Source organism: Hylaeus volcanicus, chromosome 5 (assembly GCF_026283585.1).
Source record: "Hylaeus volcanicus isolate JK05 chromosome 5, UHH_iyHylVolc1.0_haploid, whole genome shotgun sequence".
NCBI lineage: Eukaryota > Metazoa > Arthropoda > Insecta > Hymenoptera > Colletidae > Hylaeus > Hylaeus volcanicus.
Genome location: NC_071980.1, coordinates 3389134 through 3410907, shown reverse-complemented (window position 1 = coordinate 3410907; position 21774 = coordinate 3389134). Strand labels below are relative to the sequence as shown.

The 21774-nt window shown below is 45.7% G+C and overlaps 1 protein-coding gene across 5 annotated transcripts in view; it reads right to left on the bottom strand.

Moving 5' to 3' along the window:
- The window catches only part of LOC128877704 (fasciclin-2), a 105507-nt gene that overhangs the window by 24082 nt on the left and 59651 nt on the right, over positions 1-21774 (bottom strand). For 2 of the 5 annotated variants that reach the window (XM_054125251.1, XM_054125250.1), the window contains exons 1-2: positions 2624-2769; positions 1395-1560 (exon numbers count right to left, since the gene is read on the bottom strand). In XM_054125251.1, coding sequence (XP_053981226.1) covers positions 1395-1560; positions 2624-2714 — 257 coding nt within the window. In that variant the 5' untranslated portion in view covers positions 2715-2769. Of the gene's footprint in view, positions 1-1394; positions 1561-2623; positions 2771-21774 lie in introns of those variants that run through there. The other 3 variants (XM_054125248.1, XM_054125252.1, XM_054125249.1) reach the window with 3 other exon arrangements.

Here is a 21774-nt window from a genome sequence, read left to right as displayed (position 1 = left end):
TGTTCAATTAGTGCTTTGTGGTGTTGGCCGTGTCCTACTCGTGTGTTACGCAAAAGAATCGCTCGCTTCTACGTATTACTAGGGTGTCGTTTGGAGTTAATCGCCAAACCGTGCCGATGTGCCCCGAAACGGAAGCGAAAAAACATTCGTTAGACAATCGTGGATAATAGAGAATATTGGTAAACTAATTTATTGTTTTATAATGAATGAGTTTACAGAACAGAGATAATTAAAGAAAATTTAGTAGTATTTTGGGTGGTAAGAAATAAAGCATATTTGTATAATAATATTCAGTGAATTTTCGTTCAAGTTCATGTAACAAATTCCTTTCACTTCCATCGATAGATCAAACTCGCACTGTTTGGTTGTTAAGCTCTACGACACTCGACACATTTTGCTCTGCTTTTAATTATCAGCTAAAGGCGGCTCTGTTATTGTTTAAAAAACAAACAAAAAAATTGGAAGCTTGAAAGCGCGGAGCATCCCTTGCACATATATTCTCGTCTGGCCTGGCAAACGTTTGTTTGCGCTGCAGCGATATTTTTGCCGTTTCCCGCTGGCAGCGATCGCTTGAGTTATGACTTTCGAGTCTACCGTATATTCCTGCGAACCTGAAGAATTTAAGACAATCGCCAGATTTTCAAACGCGAAGTTACAACATTTTTTTGCGACGGTTTGTATGCCGTTAGAATTATAAATCTAATTATATGATTCAACTCTAAAATATCATATTAATGTGCGATATATAATAAAAACATTTATGTGCAACAATACTTGAGCGTCTTATCCGATGATAGATCAAACTGAAATGACCAGAGCGACCGTAAAACAAAATCACCGTACAGAATGTGTAACAAAGTGGACCTCTCCGAGCTATTTAGAAAACTTTCTCGCTGAGTTATCGACAAACCAGTAAGACGATTACATTTCAAATAAACCAGGTTGCGTTTCAGACCTCCGATCAAAAATAAAACTTCGTCTCGACGAATCGATCCACTCGACTGATAAAATAAAATTACCGGTCGCGCTTCTCGATTACTAAGATTTCTCCCAATCGAGTTCTAGGTTCAAGAAAACCTCGTTCGAGATGGACAAAATTGTTGCCTAGTTAGAGGACAATAAAAATAAAAACTAGAGAAGAGAAATCAGAAATTAGTATTTAAATTACAGAACGAAATGTAAATGTCTTCGCTTCGATAAGTTCCTTTTGATATTAATTCAGCAAACTCTACGAGACAAATAGAATAATTAAATAAAATTTGGTCCATCTCTGGAACGGATGTTCGAGGATCGATCGAGTTAAACCCACCAAACGAGAGTACACCTTGGGCAAGGGGCCAAGAGTTTATCAAAGAACACAGGTCGGTTAACGATCGGCTCGTCGATCTACTCACTTGAGAGACTCGATCACACGATTCTGCGGATCGAGCCATTGCATGTCGCTGATGAGTTTCGTGTCGTCGACCTCCGGATTGCACGTCAGGATGATGCTGGAGCCGATTGGCTTCGTCTGCGTCTCCCCGCTCGGCATGATCGACAAGGAAGCTTCCTTCGCGTAAGCTGCAAGCAGAAGACGTGACCGCTTGTTACATTGACGCGAAACGGATCGTTAGGGATCTTGGATCGCGGCTGAAAGGGAGAGGAAGAAAAGGAACCCTAACGATTTCTTGCCGCGTTCGAGGCTGCGACGCTTTAATCGGCTAAGGAAGTAATTGCACGTAATTCCGTAATAACGTCTGTAATTACTTTGCGGCTATAGGAGCCGTACACGGTGTCCGTAGACACCTCGAACACGTGCACGTATCTACTAACGACGCACCATATCCGGACCACCGATTATCGCCATGTCGTCCTCGGTGATTTCGATGCCTGCGTATCGAACGCGACAAGAGTTAATGCTCCTCGACAATTATCACAGATGGGGGCATTCATGTTATGTATGTTGACGCATGGAGACGTTTGAGTTGAGTCCCATGTTACAATTCTTATGCGAATAACACCTTTACATTCACACCTGTTTAGTTTACACCCCGTATACAACCCGTGCTCGCCGAAGTGGCTACGAGTTGGCTCGTTGACAACCTCGCGAGGACCCCGGAGTGCATACCGCGAAGGATTAAAGGTGGCAGAGCGATGCTCAAAGATGACTGTCGACGACTAATGTCTCGGTTACACAGGAAAATATTCACCTTTTGCGATAAGAATCGTTCAATTTTTTTATTTGTATTCTTGAAGGTAATTTCTCACGAATGAATTCGTTAACACATCCTGAAGAAATATTAAAAAATCTTAAACGAATGCTTCCGAATTGACAAAATCAATATCTTTATACTCCCACCTACCATTTTACCTACAGAATCGAACCAACTTCCCAAGGAACATAGCCAATCAGTAAAAATGGAACTTCTCGAGAAATCCGCCTCGAGAACACGGAGATTCAACGGGCAGAGAAACGCTTGCAGCCCGCAATTGTGCGTGAAAGCGCGGCTTTGCGGCGAAACGAGGCTCGTAGCTGCCCTTTAAACCGCGAGAAGCGTCGCTTTCCAGAGGATCCCGCGATCGTCGCCCGTGGGATCGTCCCCAACGAGCGCAGCTTTCACGTCGTAAGCTTCTTAGTTCTTACCCAAACGACCGGTGGCGCGGGGCGGCGGTGTCGCCCTGAGCACGTAGATGCACAGCACCGAAATGCAGATCGACGTCTCGGCGGCGCTCATCCTCGCGTCGCGGCGGATGCCACGAATGCTTTTACGGCGACATACGCGCGTCAACTATGACGCCGGAATGCGCCCTGTTATGCCGCCGTGACACGCAACGAGCACGAGCCGACCCGCCCCGGCCCATCGCGCACAACAGGAAGCCGAAATTAAGCTAATTAATCGTGACGAGCGAAAGTACGGAATTGGCCTAACTAGGAAACGTTACCGCGCGCTCGACACGCTTCCAGCTACGTTCGGAGCTGGGAGAATAACTACGCCACGGTTCTCGACGCTTGACGCGCACTGGAGCCAAAAACTGGAGCTCCAGTGATCTGTTATGAAAGTTAAATTGGACGAGCAAGCAGTAGGTCGACTGCGATGGTGTTGCTGTTTGCGTATATTAAGGTTTGGAGAGTTGTGGTTCTGTTTGAAGGTGAACTAGAATCGCGTGGACGTCGTGCAAGAAGACGGATTCTTGGATGGACTGTTAAAGACAGAGCTGATAAGTTACGAATCACCACTTCGATAGTTACATAAGAACGAGAGTAACGAACATCGCATTTGCTTAGAGTGCCAGAGAAGCTGCCATGCCTGTGGCTGTAATGATTCTAGAGCAGCCCCGACCGAGTCCATAATGTAATATTTTGTTAACGTATTCGGAAACAATGCCTTGGCTTTTCGCATAAGCAGATTACGATGAGATGCTTACAGGCTTACGTATACTTAGACGTTGGGAAGGCTGTGTCGCGCGTCCGATGCGTAGGGAAGAGGGCGCAAGCGGCTCGAATACAAAAACTTTCAAAGAGAAGTCTATTCGTTTTACTAAACCGAGAAAAAAATAAAAAATTGATATACACTTAAAAAAATATTTCACGAAATCAGTCACACATTCACAAATCTCCTTTCACAGGATCCTCTCTTATCAATCGCCGAAGTAAACCGTCTCGGCAGAGACCAAACGCAGGTACCCAACGAAAATTGATGACGTTTTAAACGCTAACCACGTCAGACGCAGAATGCCCACCGGAAACTTTCTTAATAAGGAGATAACGGGACAACGATAACGACCATCGCGGAAAGTTCCCCTGTACGACCATTACCAAACGAGCATCTCTCGACATCCATGCAACCCCGGAACGTCTGCATCGTCTTTATTAGTCATCTTTGCACGGCATCCGGGATGACTATTGGAATATCTTTAATTCATCCCCGCCCCATCGTCGTCCGTCCACCGCCCCCTCGAGCGAACGAGGCGGAAATGATGAATTCGCGAGCCTTATCGCGTCGTTGGAGCGTTGTTTCCCGAGCGACTTCAACAAATAAGCTGTCTTGCAGGAAGACATTTCTTGGGGGTCGTAATCCCCCCGATTGCTGAACTTCTTATCGCGAAACGAGGAGAACTGCGGGACCGAAAATTGGACTTTCCGTTCGAGTCTCTCTTCCCCGCAGGCACGTCAGAAGACGTATTTCGAATTACGTGCCGTCTGGTGGCCTCGTTAAGTTTCTGGCTACGTCAGTTTTTCTCGTTAAACGTATCTTCGAGGAGTTGCCTGTCGCACCTGGGAACGGTGGACCGGGCATCCCTCGGTCATACTGATTCGAATCTTTTTGATAGTCTGAGTCGTCGGGTGTGTGTTAAAGGTGCGGTGCGAAGTGACCTGTGTAATGCTGAGTAAGAGGACAGCACTCTAAAAGGGGAACAGCGTTAGTAGTTTTTGGAATTTTATTAGAATTCTCTCATGATAGTTTTTAGTATCGAAAGAGGACTCTGAATAAGAAGACTGTGGCTTAAATAAACGATAACTACTTAAATAAACGAGGACAAAATGGTATTAGTCCGAACGAGGAAAAAGTACAAGACGAAGCTCGACTGAATGGGGAAAACTACCCCGGCGGAAATTCACTTCATCCCTGCGTCGTTTACGTTCAAGTTGGATCTTTGATACTCCTGTAACGAGGCGGAATAGACTCCGCGTCCCGACGCATCCTGGATCAATTAAAGAAGTTTTCCAGACGCTCTTTCGTTGGCAACGCAACCCCCAGCGGCGTCTCCGCGCCCCTGCTCGAGCTGCGAACCGGAAACTACACAGGGTTGTCGTCGCTGGAAACAGGACACCTTATCTCCGGCACATTAAATAAAAAATATTGCCACTAAACATTATATGCATCCACGATCCACTGTATCTCGCAAAAAGGGGTTGTTAACTACTGCATCAAGGGTGTCTCCGGTTTCTGGTGGACCACGGTGTACAGGCGTCGGCATGTCGACGAATTTTGTCCGCGGGGCAGCTCAGTAGCCGCGCACTGTTTGGCATTTGCGCGTGGTCCGAGGCTGGTGTTGTTCCATTAAATTAATTGCCGCATTACAATTTCACTCTCGAGCGTGTTTCACCGCCGCGTAATGGCCGTCCGCTCGCGGAGAGCCACGCGGCGCGGTGTCCCACGACACCGACAGCGGTTAACGCCGCGAACTGTAAACCGAGAACGATATTTTTCATACAGTTTCATTCGACACAGTTTCAATTTTCGCGACAACAACCCGATTACGTCACCGCGCAACCTGCGTCACGCGACGGCTACACGGATGGACAAATGGACGGCGATTCTGGGCGCAACGTGCACGCCACGGGATGTTGCGAAACGCTCGAATCGAGTACTATTTATCAAACTGAACGGGAAGTCTTCGTAAACGTTGGCGGAAAAGTCAGTTCGGTCAGATTTATGGCGCAGAGGGGGTGGCCGAATCGTCGGGAACTATCGTGTAAAAAAAAAATTTTTATTTGCTGTAATGGAGGTATCGTGTAAGCGGTGGTATATGCTATTTACCGTGCGACGGGTGGCGAATATCGTATTATTTTTTGGTGTTCTATTTAATATTAGTGGGCGGAAAGTCGGGATTTCGAATTTATGGCAGTGGAGTAAAATAATTTTCTATTGGGTAAAGAGAGGGATATAAAATCTCGATTACACAAAGTCCGACTCATAAGTATTCGTACCTTCAATATTTATTGAACAAACCTCGCCCACACGATACTTAATTTCCATTCTATTCGTATACAGGCCACGGTAATTAATGGCTCCCAGAAAACCGCCCTTCAGCGTCCAAGGGACCAGAAATACGCGTTCTCATCGCAGCATGATCACTGCGACGTTACGCCAGACTCGTTCAGCGGAAATCGTCGAAAAGGTCGATTCCGAGGGGGGGAATCTCGAACGTATATTATAATCGTTTTACAAATTCGACCGAGTCACGGCCCAGTCTCCCAAGCCCTCATCGTATACAATGGTGAGCCGCACTCCACCCCCCAAAAATTCGCAAATTCATCGTTTCCGTGAGAGGCAGACGGCTCCTCGGGTTTATCCGACAACGAATCATTCCTCGCGTAGGTTTCCCGTGAAGACATCCGGTAATTGGCCCCGGGGCTTCATCAGACTCGCCTTCGACTGGTCCCAGACGAGGGTAAGAAGATGGCTTTCGCGCATCGCCGTCAGAGAATCAGAGGGTAAGAGGGGTATGGAGAAAAAGGAATGGGGTGACAGGTGAGTGGAACAGAGAAAGGCCAGTTGGAGAAGCTGAGACGGAGAGAGACACCCTCCCAGGACATCTTATTTACGTTAGTTAGGGTTTGTTGGCACAGCCACCCGAGGGGCTATTCAATGGATCCACCCACTCCCTTCTCTATTCCCCGATGCATACGGATACATCCAAAGCTCTGTCTCACCACGGACTCTAGGAGACACTTTTACCTACGACAGGGGCTCCCAACCCGTCCTTGCTTTAGAGAAGGATTCGTTTCTCTATTTTTTAGAACTCTACAGGTTGCGGTGGGGAAATTCTTTCGTTACTTTTAGAGGCTTCAATTTTTGCATCATTCCAATCTAACACCTCTTTCTCCCAGAATCCCAAAGACACTCTGTGATTTATCAACGGGCCAAGTGACCTGGGTTGAGAGTCATGTCTGTTGAGCCTATACGTTCGCCCGTGGACCTCCCCGCGAGTCAACCCTGTTACTTACACGCCACCCGTTGTACGTACGCGTCGCGGAGGGGGTGGAAACCGGGTAAACTCCGCGACATGTCACTCGAGCTGGAAGAATTCGATCTGGCAGGGTCGGGAAACAGAGGGTGCGAGTACGGATGGAAAAGAGGGTACGGGAGGGGAGAGGATTTGATCAAATTCCGATATCGAATTGGCCGGGTAAGGGTGAAAAACGAGAACCGCTCACGGGGGTTCGCGAAATTTTCGGGATGTAGCTACTTGACAAACTTCCACTACCAGTTGGTAAACTTCGGTCGGGCCTCGCGCGATTGTTAGTTTTCATTCCAAGGGGTGGCAGGGGAGAGTGGTGGGTGGCGTGATGGTGGAAATGGCGCTTGGGGTATTGTGGAAAGTTCGCGAGAGAAACTCGAGATCTGGGAAACGCGCTGAAACACGAGACCCTTGAAATACAAAATTATCAAGGTTTATTACCAGCTGGCTTCGACGACGTTTATTCCGCAAAAATTTGTCGCTACGGAACATGGCCGCCGCGTGCGATATCGGGGTTAAAATATTTCGAACCATTCCGATATGCTTGTTTCGACATTTCGATGGATATATTGATTTTGAATGGGTGCATACCAATCTGAAATTAATTGAAGCGAATTAAAATAGGAGCGACGTAGAGAAAAATGGCACGTGCAAGATAATACTTGACCTAAAGGATTTAAAAATATTAAATATAGGTACGGGAGAGGTAAAATCAATTTGTGTGGAAGTGCAAGTAAATAAAATATATAAGAATTAATAGGAATGAGCGAAATATAGCATGAATATTAAATATACACCTTTTCGCGTTGTCAATTCTTTTTAAGCCAGGTTTAAATGAGGTTTATCGCAGACCAATTTTCACCACGACCGTGCACACCGAGATGTACGACAAATTTAATAGTCTTTATAATGAAAACTGACGCGTGTCGAGTGACTCAAGTTAACTTTAATAGGAGCATTATTTGAAATATCGACAAACTGTCCTCCTGTTATCGAGCAATCACGTTGCTTCAACAGACTACCGTCCAAACACGAGTGAATAATTAAAAGGAGAGTCGAACAGCTTCTAATCGGTGTTCTACCTTCCTCAGAAACAACAGTCTTTGTCAAGAACACTTAGGAGAATAATTAAATGAAATGAAAACGATCAAACAACTCGCAAAATTCAACAAAGTCCTTTCACCCTCCCTCTATAAAACATCTTTCAACAAAAAAGTCTACTCCAAATATGATTTCTAATTTACCATTACTATTACCATGAAAATGAACCCCTAAGCCAGCAGTTAAAGGCAATGAATATGCGGCACAGTGAGGGGGAAGAATCGTAGCACTTTGATGGGATTGCCAATAAGGTCGATCTTTTATAACTCGCAGGACACGAAATCGCAAAATCATGAGAAGCATGGCCGATTATAGACTCCCCCGTGCTGTATTTAAATCGATTTCTGGAAAGAAATGAAGCGGAATAAAGATGCGTCGGTCAGCAGGGTCCTTTTATCGGGGACAAAGGAATCACCAACGTAGGATTGGCTGGCGAAACCGATACGAGAAGACGATGGAAGGGCCACTGGACCGTCTCGTTCTCGAAAGTTTCTCGATTAAGTCGCGGACCGAAGCACGCTCGGGGATCGTTCCGTTCTAATCTTGTCGACAAACTCTCGCGATTAAGTAGCCCGATATAACGTGGCAGGATAATGAAGTGGCCGAAGGGTTTCTCGCTGCGGCCGTTCAGTAAACCGAAATTACATACACTAATAAAGGGGACAGGGTAGGGTGATTCGAAGCTGCAAGAGAAACTTTCGACGGCGTCCCTGCGTCTTTATCCGCTTCGAACACGCTTCGCCGACTCGAGAAAGACGCTCCGTTATCGATAGCAATTAAGCAAATGGCCTGTGCGATACTTCGATATGTCGCGATGAATTCACGGATCGAAGACGATTACGTTACAGAGCAGATTCTCGAGGAAGCGCTGAAAAACTTGGGACAGTTTTCTAATTTAAAACGCTGGAGATGCATTCGTGGTTTTTGTCACGCGTTTAGGCGGAAACGATGAAATGAATCGCGAGATCAAGTCAGAGATCGAGATTTCGCCCTGTTATCGATTGATTCATTAGTGAAAAGGTTAGAGAACAGATCTCGAACCTGCTTTTTTGTAATCCGTCACGCGACCATCGAGGCAGATCCGCGGCGCTCCCGATGGCTATTAAATTCAGACAAAACCGTGAAACCCGGCGCGAACCGTTCGAATGAAAACGGTAGCCCCCGTCAGCCGATCAAAGCGCGCACGTACACAAAGGTAACAAGGAAGCCTTCTAAATCCGAGTCCATGTAGGGACTGAAAGGCACACCGGTGCCGTGATACCGATAAAAACTTTTCTCGACACGGCTGACGGTACACTCTCGGCTGGCGATAAGCCCCTTCTAATTAAATGCTCCTCGGAGGCTTCCACCTAGTACTTTTCTCCCCTCCTCCTTTACACTCCACGCGACTTCTTCTCCGTCGATCGCCGCGACTTCGAAATCACTCGACAAATACCTTCAAAGCGATGCACGCTGGTGCCTAGTTCCCAATTTAACCCTTTGCGTTCTGCACCATCCCGTTGCAAGATGTGCGCCAGGAACCGCGTGACGTTAAATAGTCTTTGGAAACGTGTACTTTTTTTAAATAAATTCTTATAGCTTTCTTCGTCGTGACATAAAGGCGTCGTTTTTCTTCAAGATTGACCAAGGCATGGACTGAAAAATGGAGAAGAACTTCTCGCTTCATATTGGCTCGAATTGTCCTGGAGACAAATTGTCCAATTCCAGAAAGTTTCCCGAAAGAGTTTGTTCTCTGTTCACGGACCTCCAAAGATTCCACGTTCTGGACGATGTCTGATTGCTAACCATAGACATGGGCGTTTCTTCAGCGAAGCAGTCGCGAATAATTCAGTGCGCATCGAAACGGAGGGCACTTGATCGCTCGTGGAATGCGGCATGGGGTGTTTATGAACGTCTAGCTGCGCCTGTCAGGTTAAATTGAGAATTCCATGACGCAGGGGGGACGATGCAAACAAGCGTATCGGGATACACGGTACACATATCTCGGTAAGCGCATTCGCAAGATATCGGAGGGGAATTGTTTCCATCTTGTTATTAAAACACCGGTCCGAGTCAGGCGAAATTTCGGGCGCGAGTATGCGCCCGTTGGGGGTAAGAATGCAATTATTTCGTCAAGAAACGCCAAGTGTGTCGAGCAAACTTCGCTAGTTTCCTCCTCTGAGCTACCGCGGCCGAAATTGCTCTGTCGCAAGGTGTCTATTCGCAGATCCGCCGCGGCGATTGTTTTGTTCTCACTCAGCCGCGCGTGGAAGAAGTTAACCGAATAGCACCGGAACAGAAAATTACGCGTTGCACTCGCGACGCAAGAAGCTTCTGTTCTACGGTGGATCGCGTGCGCCTGGATTATTTTCACGAATTAAGCAAGTGCGAATTCTATCCTTCCTAAGCATCCCGTAGTTTATCAACTTCAACCATCGAGATTTGTGTGCTTTTGTTTATGTAACGTACGCGTTTATATAGCACGGAGAGACGTTTGTTTTACTGGATATATGAGGATTGGAGAGCTCACTGTTACAGAAGCTTGGGCGTGGTTTACTTAACCCTTTCAAACATCAATCATATCTTTTTTCTCGTAATAATGTAATTTAATTTACAGATCGCTATTACGTGCCTCGTTTATTTCTTGTAAATTATAGCATCGTAAGGCCCGCGTAAAGCAAGTGCCGCGGAAAGATAATGGAGAAAATAAAACGTTTCGCCAATTTTCCGGCAATAATAAGCGCTGGAAACGTTTCGCTGGAATTGCAGCATGCCCCGTGTAAATACGTGGGAAACTAATTGCAACGTTTGAACGGCAGAACAATGGGAACATTTAAGCCACGCTGCCACGGACGAAGTTTCCGGGCAACGGATGAAATTCCAAACTGTCTTCTGTAAGCCACACTTCCGTTTGAATATGATCCCCGTCGCCAGTGCTCTCTGTGCCCCATCGTAACCGCCGGATATCGATTAAGCTACATTTCCATAGTTTCCTTGACTAATTTCACGATGTCGCGTCGACAGGATTGTTCCGAACGGTTTCGTTACATCTTCCTGCGGTTCCTCGACAAATGTCCCGGTCGAAATAGTCGCGCCGCTTCGTCCGAGTTGCGGACAAAAGAATTAAATTCTCTTCGACTCGGTTGCGGCTGTGGAAATATTCATGGGCGAGCTTGCAGGTTCGCTAATTAGATTTCACTCGAGTTCTCGAAATTATTGTGTTAAAATCATTCTATATTGAGTTGTCTCAAATGTTTCTCTCGTGAGCTGCACTCGATTATTTTGTGTGGCAGTGTTTATATAAATAGACAATCTAATTTCTTAGACATGGATGTTGTAACAGTAATGGAGCAGAATGAATCGTACACGAGCTTCCATTTTATAATTTCAGATACCTAAATAAAAATCTGCGTGATTGCAAAGGATCAGACCCTTTGAAAAGGGCCGATTTAAAATGTTGTACTCTCAGCAATTATTTTTACGCCGTTTCAAAGCTCTCCGATTCGGCGTTCTCTCGAAATCCGTGGGCGACGACGCTCGCGATTTTCAAACGGCGCGAGCTGATTGCCAATTTCGTCGAACATATTTTTTCGCGTGCATCTCGTTTATCATCGCTGACCACCCCTGCACCACTCTTCGAATACGTCTCGCGGTGAGAAATCCATTATAAACACGGATCAAAAAAAAAAAGGAAAGAACAAAAATACCCGCCACACTAAATATAATGCCGGTGTTCGGTGGAACGAGGCGTTGTCGAAAACAAATCCGAAAATGGATCTACCGAGTTCTGGCGTGCGATTATTTTATTTTTATTTAACGAGGGGAAAAAGAGCGTTGGTCTGGCAGGTTTTGAACAGCTTTCGAACAGCTTCGTATAGCTGCGGCTTGGATGGTACACTTTGGGAATTCCAAAAAAGGTGGCTGATGTGTATATTTGTTTTTTTTTAAATATTAGAATTTTACGTTGGCAATCAATTTATTTCATTGACTAGTTGACGATGGATTTTCAAGTCTTTTATTTTATACATAAAATGCTTGGAAATACATTAGCCGCCATTTTTTATATTTTAGGGTGGAATCTCAACAATTGAATGGATATTAAAATAGTTCCATTTTAGTTTTAAATGTACAGTGTCGATATTAATTTCTCTAGATTAGTATGAATTGGAAGCTGGATATAAAAGTACAAGCTACTGTACGCGAGGAAGTACTCGAGGCCAGCCACAAACCGCAACGTATTACGTAGATTATTTACAAATTCGGATGTATTAATACGTTCACTGCGGCGTAGGAACATATATGTCCAGTATCGTGTATCGTCCATGGGTGCCGTATATTATTTATTCCATCGCGTTCGATTAATTTTGTATATTACATTGTCATGTTTCTCTTCGCCAGGCTAACTTTTGCCACATTTTAAAATTGCTAAAAAAGTCCAGTGCACACTCACACGGAGTGCGATAAATTAGAACGAAAAAGATCAGAGTTCTGTCCCGAGAGTTGTGGTGTTTTCGACCGCTTTGCTACGTCTCCAAGTTTTTTTATCCGATACACGGGCTTACCAGGGGGTGAGATTTCCCCGTGTCGAGGAGGGTGATCGATAAAAGCGCGGCACCTTTGGGGAACGATCTGAAAAGAAGCCACGGTAACCGTTGGTCGTTCCTCTTCTAAGCACTACACGCAATTACGTCGAGAGCGAGAAATCCTCAAGAAGAAAAAAAACGCCGTGGTGTAAGATCATCTCCGTGCCCCTTGCTGCGAATCGATGCGCGTTCTTTCTGTGTGTGTGCGCTCGCGCATCCCTAAAAGGCGGCTCCCTCAAAGCGGTAAGACTCGTTAAAGGCGAATCTGGTCTCTTTTTCGTCGAGCTCGGCACTGCCACTCGTTACACCGTTTGCACGTGCTCGACATTCACGCCAGGGGTGAATTCAATCGCGTTCCAGTTGCAGAAACGTGCCAGCCGACGCGAGAGCCTTGCGGAAACGGATTATTTTGCTGATGCTTAGTTGACGAGAAGGTCCCTAAAAATTGTCAGTCTCGATAATTATCAACTGATTGAAATTTTAATTTGCACCTGTCCCCGTTGTAAATTCATCAAGTGATCTAAATTAACTGTTTCTGTTTGGGTTCATTTTCATCTGGAGAATCCTGCAATATTCCCACGAAGAGCTAAAAATTTTTAAATGGAGTAACCGAGGAAGTATCCCGTGGAACAGATACACGAGTGTTTGATGAACTCGTAAGATCTCCGACGCGTCTTTGAAGTTGTCCGATGGTTGCGACTGTCAGACGAAAAAACAGTGGCATGAAAGAGGTTTACAGAGCTGGTTGCAACGGCCACTGTGGAAACAGATCCGCCCCTGCTCGGTACACGTGTCCTCGTCGGACGCGTGCAACGCGACACATAGCGAGGGCGTCTCAGTCCTCTCCAAGTAGAGCGAAACGCGTCTGACGTAAGTGGTTTGTCCAAAGAAGCCACCGCGAGCGCGTGCGTCACGAAAGAGCGCCGGGCAAGTGAGTCGCGTCTTCAGGGCCCGACAATAAATCCTGATAACGCAATGACGCAGAAGTGAACTGTACACAAATGTTAGAATTTTTGATATCATAACCTGCGGAAAATTCAGTCCAAAATCCTATACTGCTATCGATACTATCAAAATACTTTCGAGTCTTGAATCTAAATTTGCTTCTCCAACGAGCGCACCATTATCGACCGTGGTAGAAGAATTGCGAGCACGGGATCTCGATAAAGCGACACGATAAGAGTAGGAAAGTCGACGCTGTGCAGCCACGATGGACGCGAACGTTCCAGGAGAAGTTAACCGCTCGATCGTCGCTATTCGTAGCTCCACGAGCCACCGGTCCTATGGGATTTCATTCGTAACGAGTCGAGATAAGGCTTCCCCGGACGTGTCTTTATGGCATCCCATTGATCCGAATCCGTTTTACCGTGTACTTTATTGTGTATCGGGGTTGGAGCGGAAGCTCTACCGCTTCCTCGAGGGGGGACTGAATTTTGCAGTAAATTTTGGCTCGAGCAGAGACTACCGCGCGAGTTTTGTTTTGCGGTGAATTACTCCACGCTACTTTTATTTCCTTTTCAGCACTCTTCCCGGTGGTTTAGTGTACCTGGAAATGGGCTTCCATGCAAATTCGATGTAGGGCGCAGTAAATATTGTAGAAACGCGATAGCCACGCGAGGGAAAATGTGACTGAGAATTCCTGAAAGTATCGAGATTCGATAGAGACAACGACCCGATAACACGACACCAAAAAATAGTACACTTTTAATTTCACTTGGTGCTAATTGACCGGACCCTTCGTTTGCCAACGTAGGATAACGGATAGCCTGGCAAGTTTAATAAGGTCCCTGGGGTTGTGACTCGAGCATGGAGATGTGATTGATGAGTAGACTATGGCCTAGGTCTACAGTCTGGCTAATGAAAATGATATGATACTATATCCAGCGATCGTCATTTAACTTGTTGAAACATAAGAGTTTCTAAATATCGAGATTGTAACGCAGGTGAAAGGAGTATTAACTAAATGGACTCGTAGTATAGTCTTTTCCTATACAATTTAATATCAGTTGTCCTCGGAAAATGGTTCTAATTATAAACTCGATGGAGACGCTTGATCATCCTTGACATCCCGTAGACGCCAGAGTTAATCTTGTTTTGATCGAAGATGATTAAACCATGGCGGAAGTTGTTCAGTCTTTTACACGAGTTCAGTTTATCCGTCTGGGGGATCCGCAAGGTCTAATATATCAACTAGCAGCAATATCGCGCTGAATGGAATCGTGTAACCAACTGTCTTTCGAATGCGACCAATTGGATGTACGACCGAACCTAACAAATTAGTGTCCACGAAACTTTGCCGGCAATACGTAAACGAATTAAATGTGAACTACTTCTGATTCCCTTGTAAACGAACTCGCTTGAGATTCCAAGCTAACGCCGTAAGTAAAGAACGTGTTCGGTAGATTCGTCGTGTCTGTGGTCAGACCGCAGATGGTAGCCATTCTCTCGCCGCCAGGAGCAAAAAGCAACATTCTTTTCCATTCTTGAATCAGACGTGCAAGAAACGCTTGCACAATCTGCTGACGAGATCGTTTAATTGGGTTACCTTGTCTTTCTGAAATACCTGTAATCCAGGCTTTATGTATGCGAACATTCCGATTAGAAATGGTGTTAAATATTTTGGAGTAAGTGCTCTATTTTGCTTCATCCAGCATAAAATGACTTTAATACCTGATCAAAACCACGTAATTTAATTTACAAGTTCGACCCTCCTTTTACTCTCCTTTTATTTTAAGGAAAAAGTGTCCAGGTCCGAGTAGGTCAACCCGGGAATATTCGTGGAAATTCCGAACTTATCGGGACCATGATACCCAGTGCTTCTTTTTCATCGCGCGTTCCTCGCGTTAAAAACGCTGTTCGTCGTCCGAGAATGTTCGATATTTTCCACGAAATGCATCGCGATGCAGAGCATTCGCGCCCTTCCGTCCCTGGGAAATAGCTGGAGCCCCGTCCAATGTTCCATTTTCGTGACACACCGCGTTTACAAATTATACGTTTTTCCCGAGACGGGCGGGCGTGACGCGACGACGGATGCACGGGATTGGAGAAATTCTTTCTACCAGAGAAACCATCTGAAACACGAGGTATCGCGAAGAACGCGGATTCTACGGCGAGGGAAAATCAGGAAAAGGAGAAAAAAAGAGTAAAACGGATTATTCAGTTTCCTCGCTTATTACGTCGTCGGGATACGTGCGGGGAATTCCCGTGAATTCTTTGGCCAGACGTTCTCGCAATTCTTTCCTTTAAGCAGAGACGAATCAAATTGTATCGGGATTCGCCAAGAAAATTCTGAATCGCGTGTCCAAGGAAAAATGTGTGATTGCCTGTATTAGTAATTTAGTTGAAACTCTTTGAATTTATTAATATTACAATAGTAACTTCAAATTCTATTCCTGGTTATGAAAAAATTATGAAAATCTTTTTATTGTATGACCTCTAGTAATGATTTCCAAGAAGCTGAAGAATTCCGTTCTCTAACGATCCAAGCACACCCAGATACGCTGCTTGGTCTCAAGATCATCGCAAATTCCTCCCATAAATACTTGCCGAAACGGGAAGCGTTTCGAAACTTCGGTCCGTCGTAAAATGAAAAAATTCCTCTCGGGGGACGAGCATTCCCAAACCGCTCGGAGCCTCGCTAATTCGCGAGACTCGTTCCACGAACGAAAAGACAGGGCAGTGCTGCGGACCCGTCATCCATATTCCCAGCTGCCTTGAAATTTACAAATTCCCAGCGCGAAAACGTTCACCTAGGGACGGGGCTCGCGTTAGGCGCTCGCGCCTACATCAATCATCCGGCTTTCTCTCGTTCGCTTTTCACCCGACGAACAACCCTGACGGATAACGTTCGGCTTTGCAGATCCCGGAGTGCACGCTAACACGGGGAAAGATAACCTTCGAAGCGGCTGGGCTCGATATCAGGTGCGCCCGTGTTCTCTATGTTATCTCTGAACGTCGCTGAATACGTTCCCGTCCGTACTCGGAGAGGGAAGACATCTTCTCCCGCGTCAGGTCGTCGGAAAGAAAGAGGATTCTTCGTGACGACGCATAATTCCTACGTGGCGAGAAGAATACCGGCTGATAACGCTCCGAGACGTGATATCGGTAACGAGATAACGCGACGGGGAGAAGGGTTTACGTGCTTTAGTCGCGGATACGCAGATTCTCACGTCTCTGTTATTTTCACGGCTGTTGCTAACCATTCGAGATTTCTCTGTGTTTAATAGAACGCGAAATTGTCGCTCCGTGTTGGCCTGAAATAATGGATAAAGAATTCTAAAAATACACTCATGTCAGTCCCATAAGTATTCGTACACTCTGTGTCTATTGAAGAAATTTGTCAAAATTAAACGATAGGTTGGACGATTCCGAATAAGTATTTTAGACTGACTGTATATTTCTTTTGTCTATTCGTTGTTATGGTTGTTGAAGCATTTGTTTCGCGAGGGAAGTGTGCTCAAAATCTCTACGACCGCAAACTGTAGACCAATTCTACCCTGTACCGCAAGTGCAGCGACGTATCGCCTTGCGAAGTCCATCGCTTGATTCGCTCGACCGCAAACAGTTTTACCATCCAGCCACAGAACCGTTCGCCCACAATCGATACCGGCTCGGACAAAACGAGCTCTAAAAACGCGCGCCTGATCCTCCTCTTGCTTCTTCGCACAAGTACCGTGGCGACAGGTCGCGGTGATGCCGCTTGAGAAAAATTCGGGGATGGCTTAGAAATCCTCGGGAAATACGAGGGTCGCTCTAGAATTCGGAGGAACACAGGAGGGTGATAGTACGTGTCTGAGGAAATATAAGGGCGATCTTGAAATCCTTAAGAAATAGGAGAAATCTTGATATGCGGAGTACTCTGTCGACATGTAGTCTATTCTGTCGATAAGAGTCGATAATGCAAAATCTATCTATCCTTATGCACCTATAATTCCAGATTCCTCTGGAAAAAGTCATTTCATTTATCCCAAAAAGATCCCCTACAAGTTCTACATTTCCTTAAAAATCCAACTTCTACCAATCCAACCCTCTTCAGCTCAGCTGCCACACAACATTTCATTTACATCGCAATTTCAATCGCGCGATAGAGTGTTCGATATTCAAATCCGGCCGAATCTTCGATTACTCGCGAGTCCTTTGTATCGCGTGTGAAGGCTACCCGAAAATACCTTCCGCGTCGATTACGTATTCTGACACGAGATGCGCGTTTCGTCGTTCCCACAGCGTCGAAAAACGGGCAGATGGGCGAGACAGACAGGGGATCAGAGCGTTAAAGCGATTTCCACGGAAAATTTTCGTCGACGCGCAACCCCGCGACACCTGCTTACCGATGGGCAGGAGGACAGCTTGCGGCGGAGGAACGCAGTTATCGAGCACAGGCGCCACGGCGTTATCCAGCAATTTCGGTAAAAGGGTTCGCCTATACGTAGGAGGGTCGCGCACCTGGTGACGCTGCCAACGGCTCCTGCCCCGACTAAAAGCTATTTTCCCGTAATTCACGAGCCTGTCCTCCCTGCAGCTCGCCGAGATACGCGACGACTGTACAACGCCAGCCTGCTTCCATCAATTTTCCTGGACGACGTTGCTCCAGCTTTCCCTCCTGGCGGCACCCTCGGTTCCAAGGCAATAAGTCGTAACTCAACCGACTCTGCGGGACCTTCGGAGAGGATTCGCTCGCTGGAACCGAAGGAAGCCCCGTAGGAGGCGCGTGTTTATGACTCAAGGTCTCCAGGACGATCGTTCGAGCTGAATATTAGGTTGCCGCGCGAACTTCCCTCGATCGATACCAGGGGGCTGGAGAAAGTGGCCCTGAACAAACTTCGGATTCGGAATTTCTCAACGGGGCTTTCCTTATTTGGTCGATGATGAAGAGAATTGTCTGAATTTTTATTAAATAAACTATGGTTATCTGAACTAGCTGAACCTACATGCCTTGAAATTTTCCATCTCGAATTCACACGTGATCTACTTAGCCCCCTACCAAAATGCCAGGTGTGCCTCCCCCCCCCCCTGTCCCTCCAGACAACGAATAAGAGTTTTCACGGCCCTACTTCCTGTAATTGCAATCGTTAAGAAACCATAAATCCACAAACGATCGCGCTCGGACAATACGCGTCGCGTTCATTAACGCTTCGAACGACGGGGTTGGCGTACTTTATTAGTGCGGATGCGGCGCGAACCGAGGGTCGGCCAACGACTTCCTCGTTCTCGCTGATCCGCTCCTTCCTTCGCGCTCTTTCCGAGCGCCGAGCGAGCCAATTTTCGCGCAAATTCACGAATTCATACGTGGCCCGCGAAGAGAATTTCGTGTTTTGCGAGAGCATGAACCACGACCGAGAAGTCGTGATTTTCTGGTCGTCGGTCAAATTTAATCTTCGTATAATGCGGACGAAGGGCCACCGCTGGTTTGCTCCGACGCGGCCGACAAAGAGGAATTAAGAGACAAAAAGCGTCGAGCTCTAATTAAAGTCTGAATCGCAAACGGGGGCTCCCTCGAGACACAAAAATAATGTCGGAGACCAACGGATTTGTTTCCGCGGCGCGGAGACGTTTTCGCTCGCTTTCGTGCATTTTCTTCTTTTATTTGTTCGCGGGACAAGTTTCGCATAATGGATCGCGTGTCGGAATGATGGAAACGGGGTTACGCTTGATATTGTGTAGCGAGTGCTACTTGAAATCGCGCACATTGTGCTGCGAGACAGATTCTTCCCAGTGGTTCTTCAAGCACGTCTTGCAACATTATTTTTTGGTGGATACTTCTGGTTACGTGTTTACTCGAAGCTCTACATGCCTTGACAATTTTTAATCAATTCATCCAGCTTTTCTTTCTTGCGGGCCTTCTAAATGGAACACTTAACTAGAGTTCAACCGTGACATTTATTATTCAAAAAGATGAAACATGTTGCAGTCGCGTTTAATATTAAATTCCATGTTTAAATTCCACGATGTACATCAGGGTTAGAAGCGGTCGAGGCGTCCGAAATATTGTACCTCACCGCGGAAAACACATCCTCCATCAGAAAGTTTCAAGATTCAATTATGTCCTAAACTTCGTCCGCTCGCCAAAGGCTAGACACCGTTGCCAAAACACATTTTAAAGTCACGACACAGCCGAGCGACTCGTCCGAGTTCCCAGCACCGTGACAATGATCAAACACCAACAAAAGTAAATCCTCTCAAACCCTACAAGCCGTTCCAAGCTGCGCAACACCGTCATGGACGACGCCTACACCTGCTTAAAACGCGTTAACACAAAGCAGACACTCGCGGGGACGTATTAGCTCAGCCTTCCGCAATCTAATCGTCGAACAAAGGCCGGCTAACCAAGCGTTTCGCTATTGTCAGCTCCGAAATGCATGGAACAAAACGAGAGGTACCGTAATTATCGCGAATCGCTTAATGGCTCCGAAATAAAACACCCCCAAGCGGGTAGACGATCCTTCCCACCGTGGGATTTCGAAATTCTTTTGGATCTCATTAATTCACAGCAAAAGCCATTACCTACCCGGTCGTGATACAGCCGAAGATACGCAGACGAGAGAGTCAAAGGGACTCCGACGAGTTTCAATGATATCGGAGGGAGGCAAAATGAACGGTGGTCTCCACGAGATCCGATTGAACAGGGGTTCCCAATATTTTACAGGTATATTACAAAGATTAATCTACCCTTACTCATGTTTAGATAAGAAATTTCATTCTTGTCGCGTTGGGTATCTTCTTGGAATTTTCAGAATATGTTCACGACGTTTGGTGCATCGTTTCGTGTGTCTGAAAGCTCGATTCCGAACAAGTATTCGATATTTTTAATAAAATCCTGTATATTTCGTCGAGACCGCTGGCTTCAACTGGTTCTAGCTTCCTTTCATTCGTCAATTATTTTGTCATCAAAAATTCTGAAACGATACAAAATGGCTATGATCCCTACTAGAGCAAAAGCGACGCAACCAACGAAGTTGGGAAACCCTGCAATGGAAACGCGTGTACCTCTGACCAGCGAGGACGCGGGAGGGCTTATTTAATGCCTCGAGCGAGATTTTTTTTCCACCAAGCTACGCAAAATTAATTCGACGCTGTGGATTTCATCTTTTGACCCTCTCGCTTCTCTTTTTGACGGTAGACTTCGCCGCGCCTATTTGCTCGAGCTCATTTTTTTTTCTCTTCTCGCATCGATCGGTTAATGAAACGACGCCCGCGCGATCGAAGCGTCGACGCAATTTTATTTCGACGCACCAACAATGAAAGGTACCACCCCCGCCCCACCTCACTTGGTGCACCGATGTTTGCGCACACGGACCGGTAATTGTTAATCGCGGAATGTTGCGAGCGCATTAAGTTGATTGCCAAGTAAATGGATTGTTTGGGACAGCTCCATCTCTCACTCTCTCTCTCTCTCTCTCATCTCAATCTCTCTCTCTCTCGTGCTCGTTTCAGTCGTACGACTGGGATGAGCAAGAGAGGAGGGAATGTTATGCAATTGTGCAAATTCCAGCAACGGTGTATTTAATATCATTGTGCGATTATTAATTATTTCTCGGATAATAATCTGTATAATTAATGACAACAAGCAAATTAAACAATTTTCACCGTTACATAATAAACATTCAGGGGGTTCCTTGTCGTAGTCGTTTGAACAATTCCATTATTCAAATGAACTTCAATTCGGTTGGTATTGTTGGTAATTCCAACAGAGATGTAATAATATCAGTTGGGAAACGCGCGCGTGTAAATAAAATTATTCGTGGTACCTATGAACATTCGATAATTAAATATAAAACTTTCATTTGTAATGTAAAATGTGCACGAACGAACGCGTATCATAGTTATTAATTTTAATCAATTTATGTAAATCGAATTTAAACGAGCATTCATTACTTCGGCGAATAAAAGGTTGCGTTTAGTTCCCAGGAAGGACAGAGCAAAATGATAATGTGTTCTGACAACTAATCTGGGCGAAACAATGTAATCTTGACCTAATAACATTAATCATCTGCTTAATTAGTTCAGGCGCACCCAAGCATACTGTAATGGATAACTACAAACCCTGTTCCCTCTGTGGGATAATAGACAACGGAAAACAGGTTGGAAACGTATCCCGAGAGTGCTTCCCATTGTCCGTCCATTGTAACAAAATCGCTGAGCGAATCAATGGCAATTGAAAGCAGACAAAACAGGGAACAAGCGTTGACGCTTTGGTAAAAAATATTCACTTGATAACTGGTTTAATGCGCGCGTGAACATTTGCAATTCCTAAGTGGCAATTGATGACGCGAAAGATTTAAATAACGAAAAACACGGCGACGACATAATGGACGTTTCTAATTAAAGGTTTCGTTTTAAATAAAATCACGACTACGAGGTAAGTGAAATTTCTGCATAGTTTTGCTCT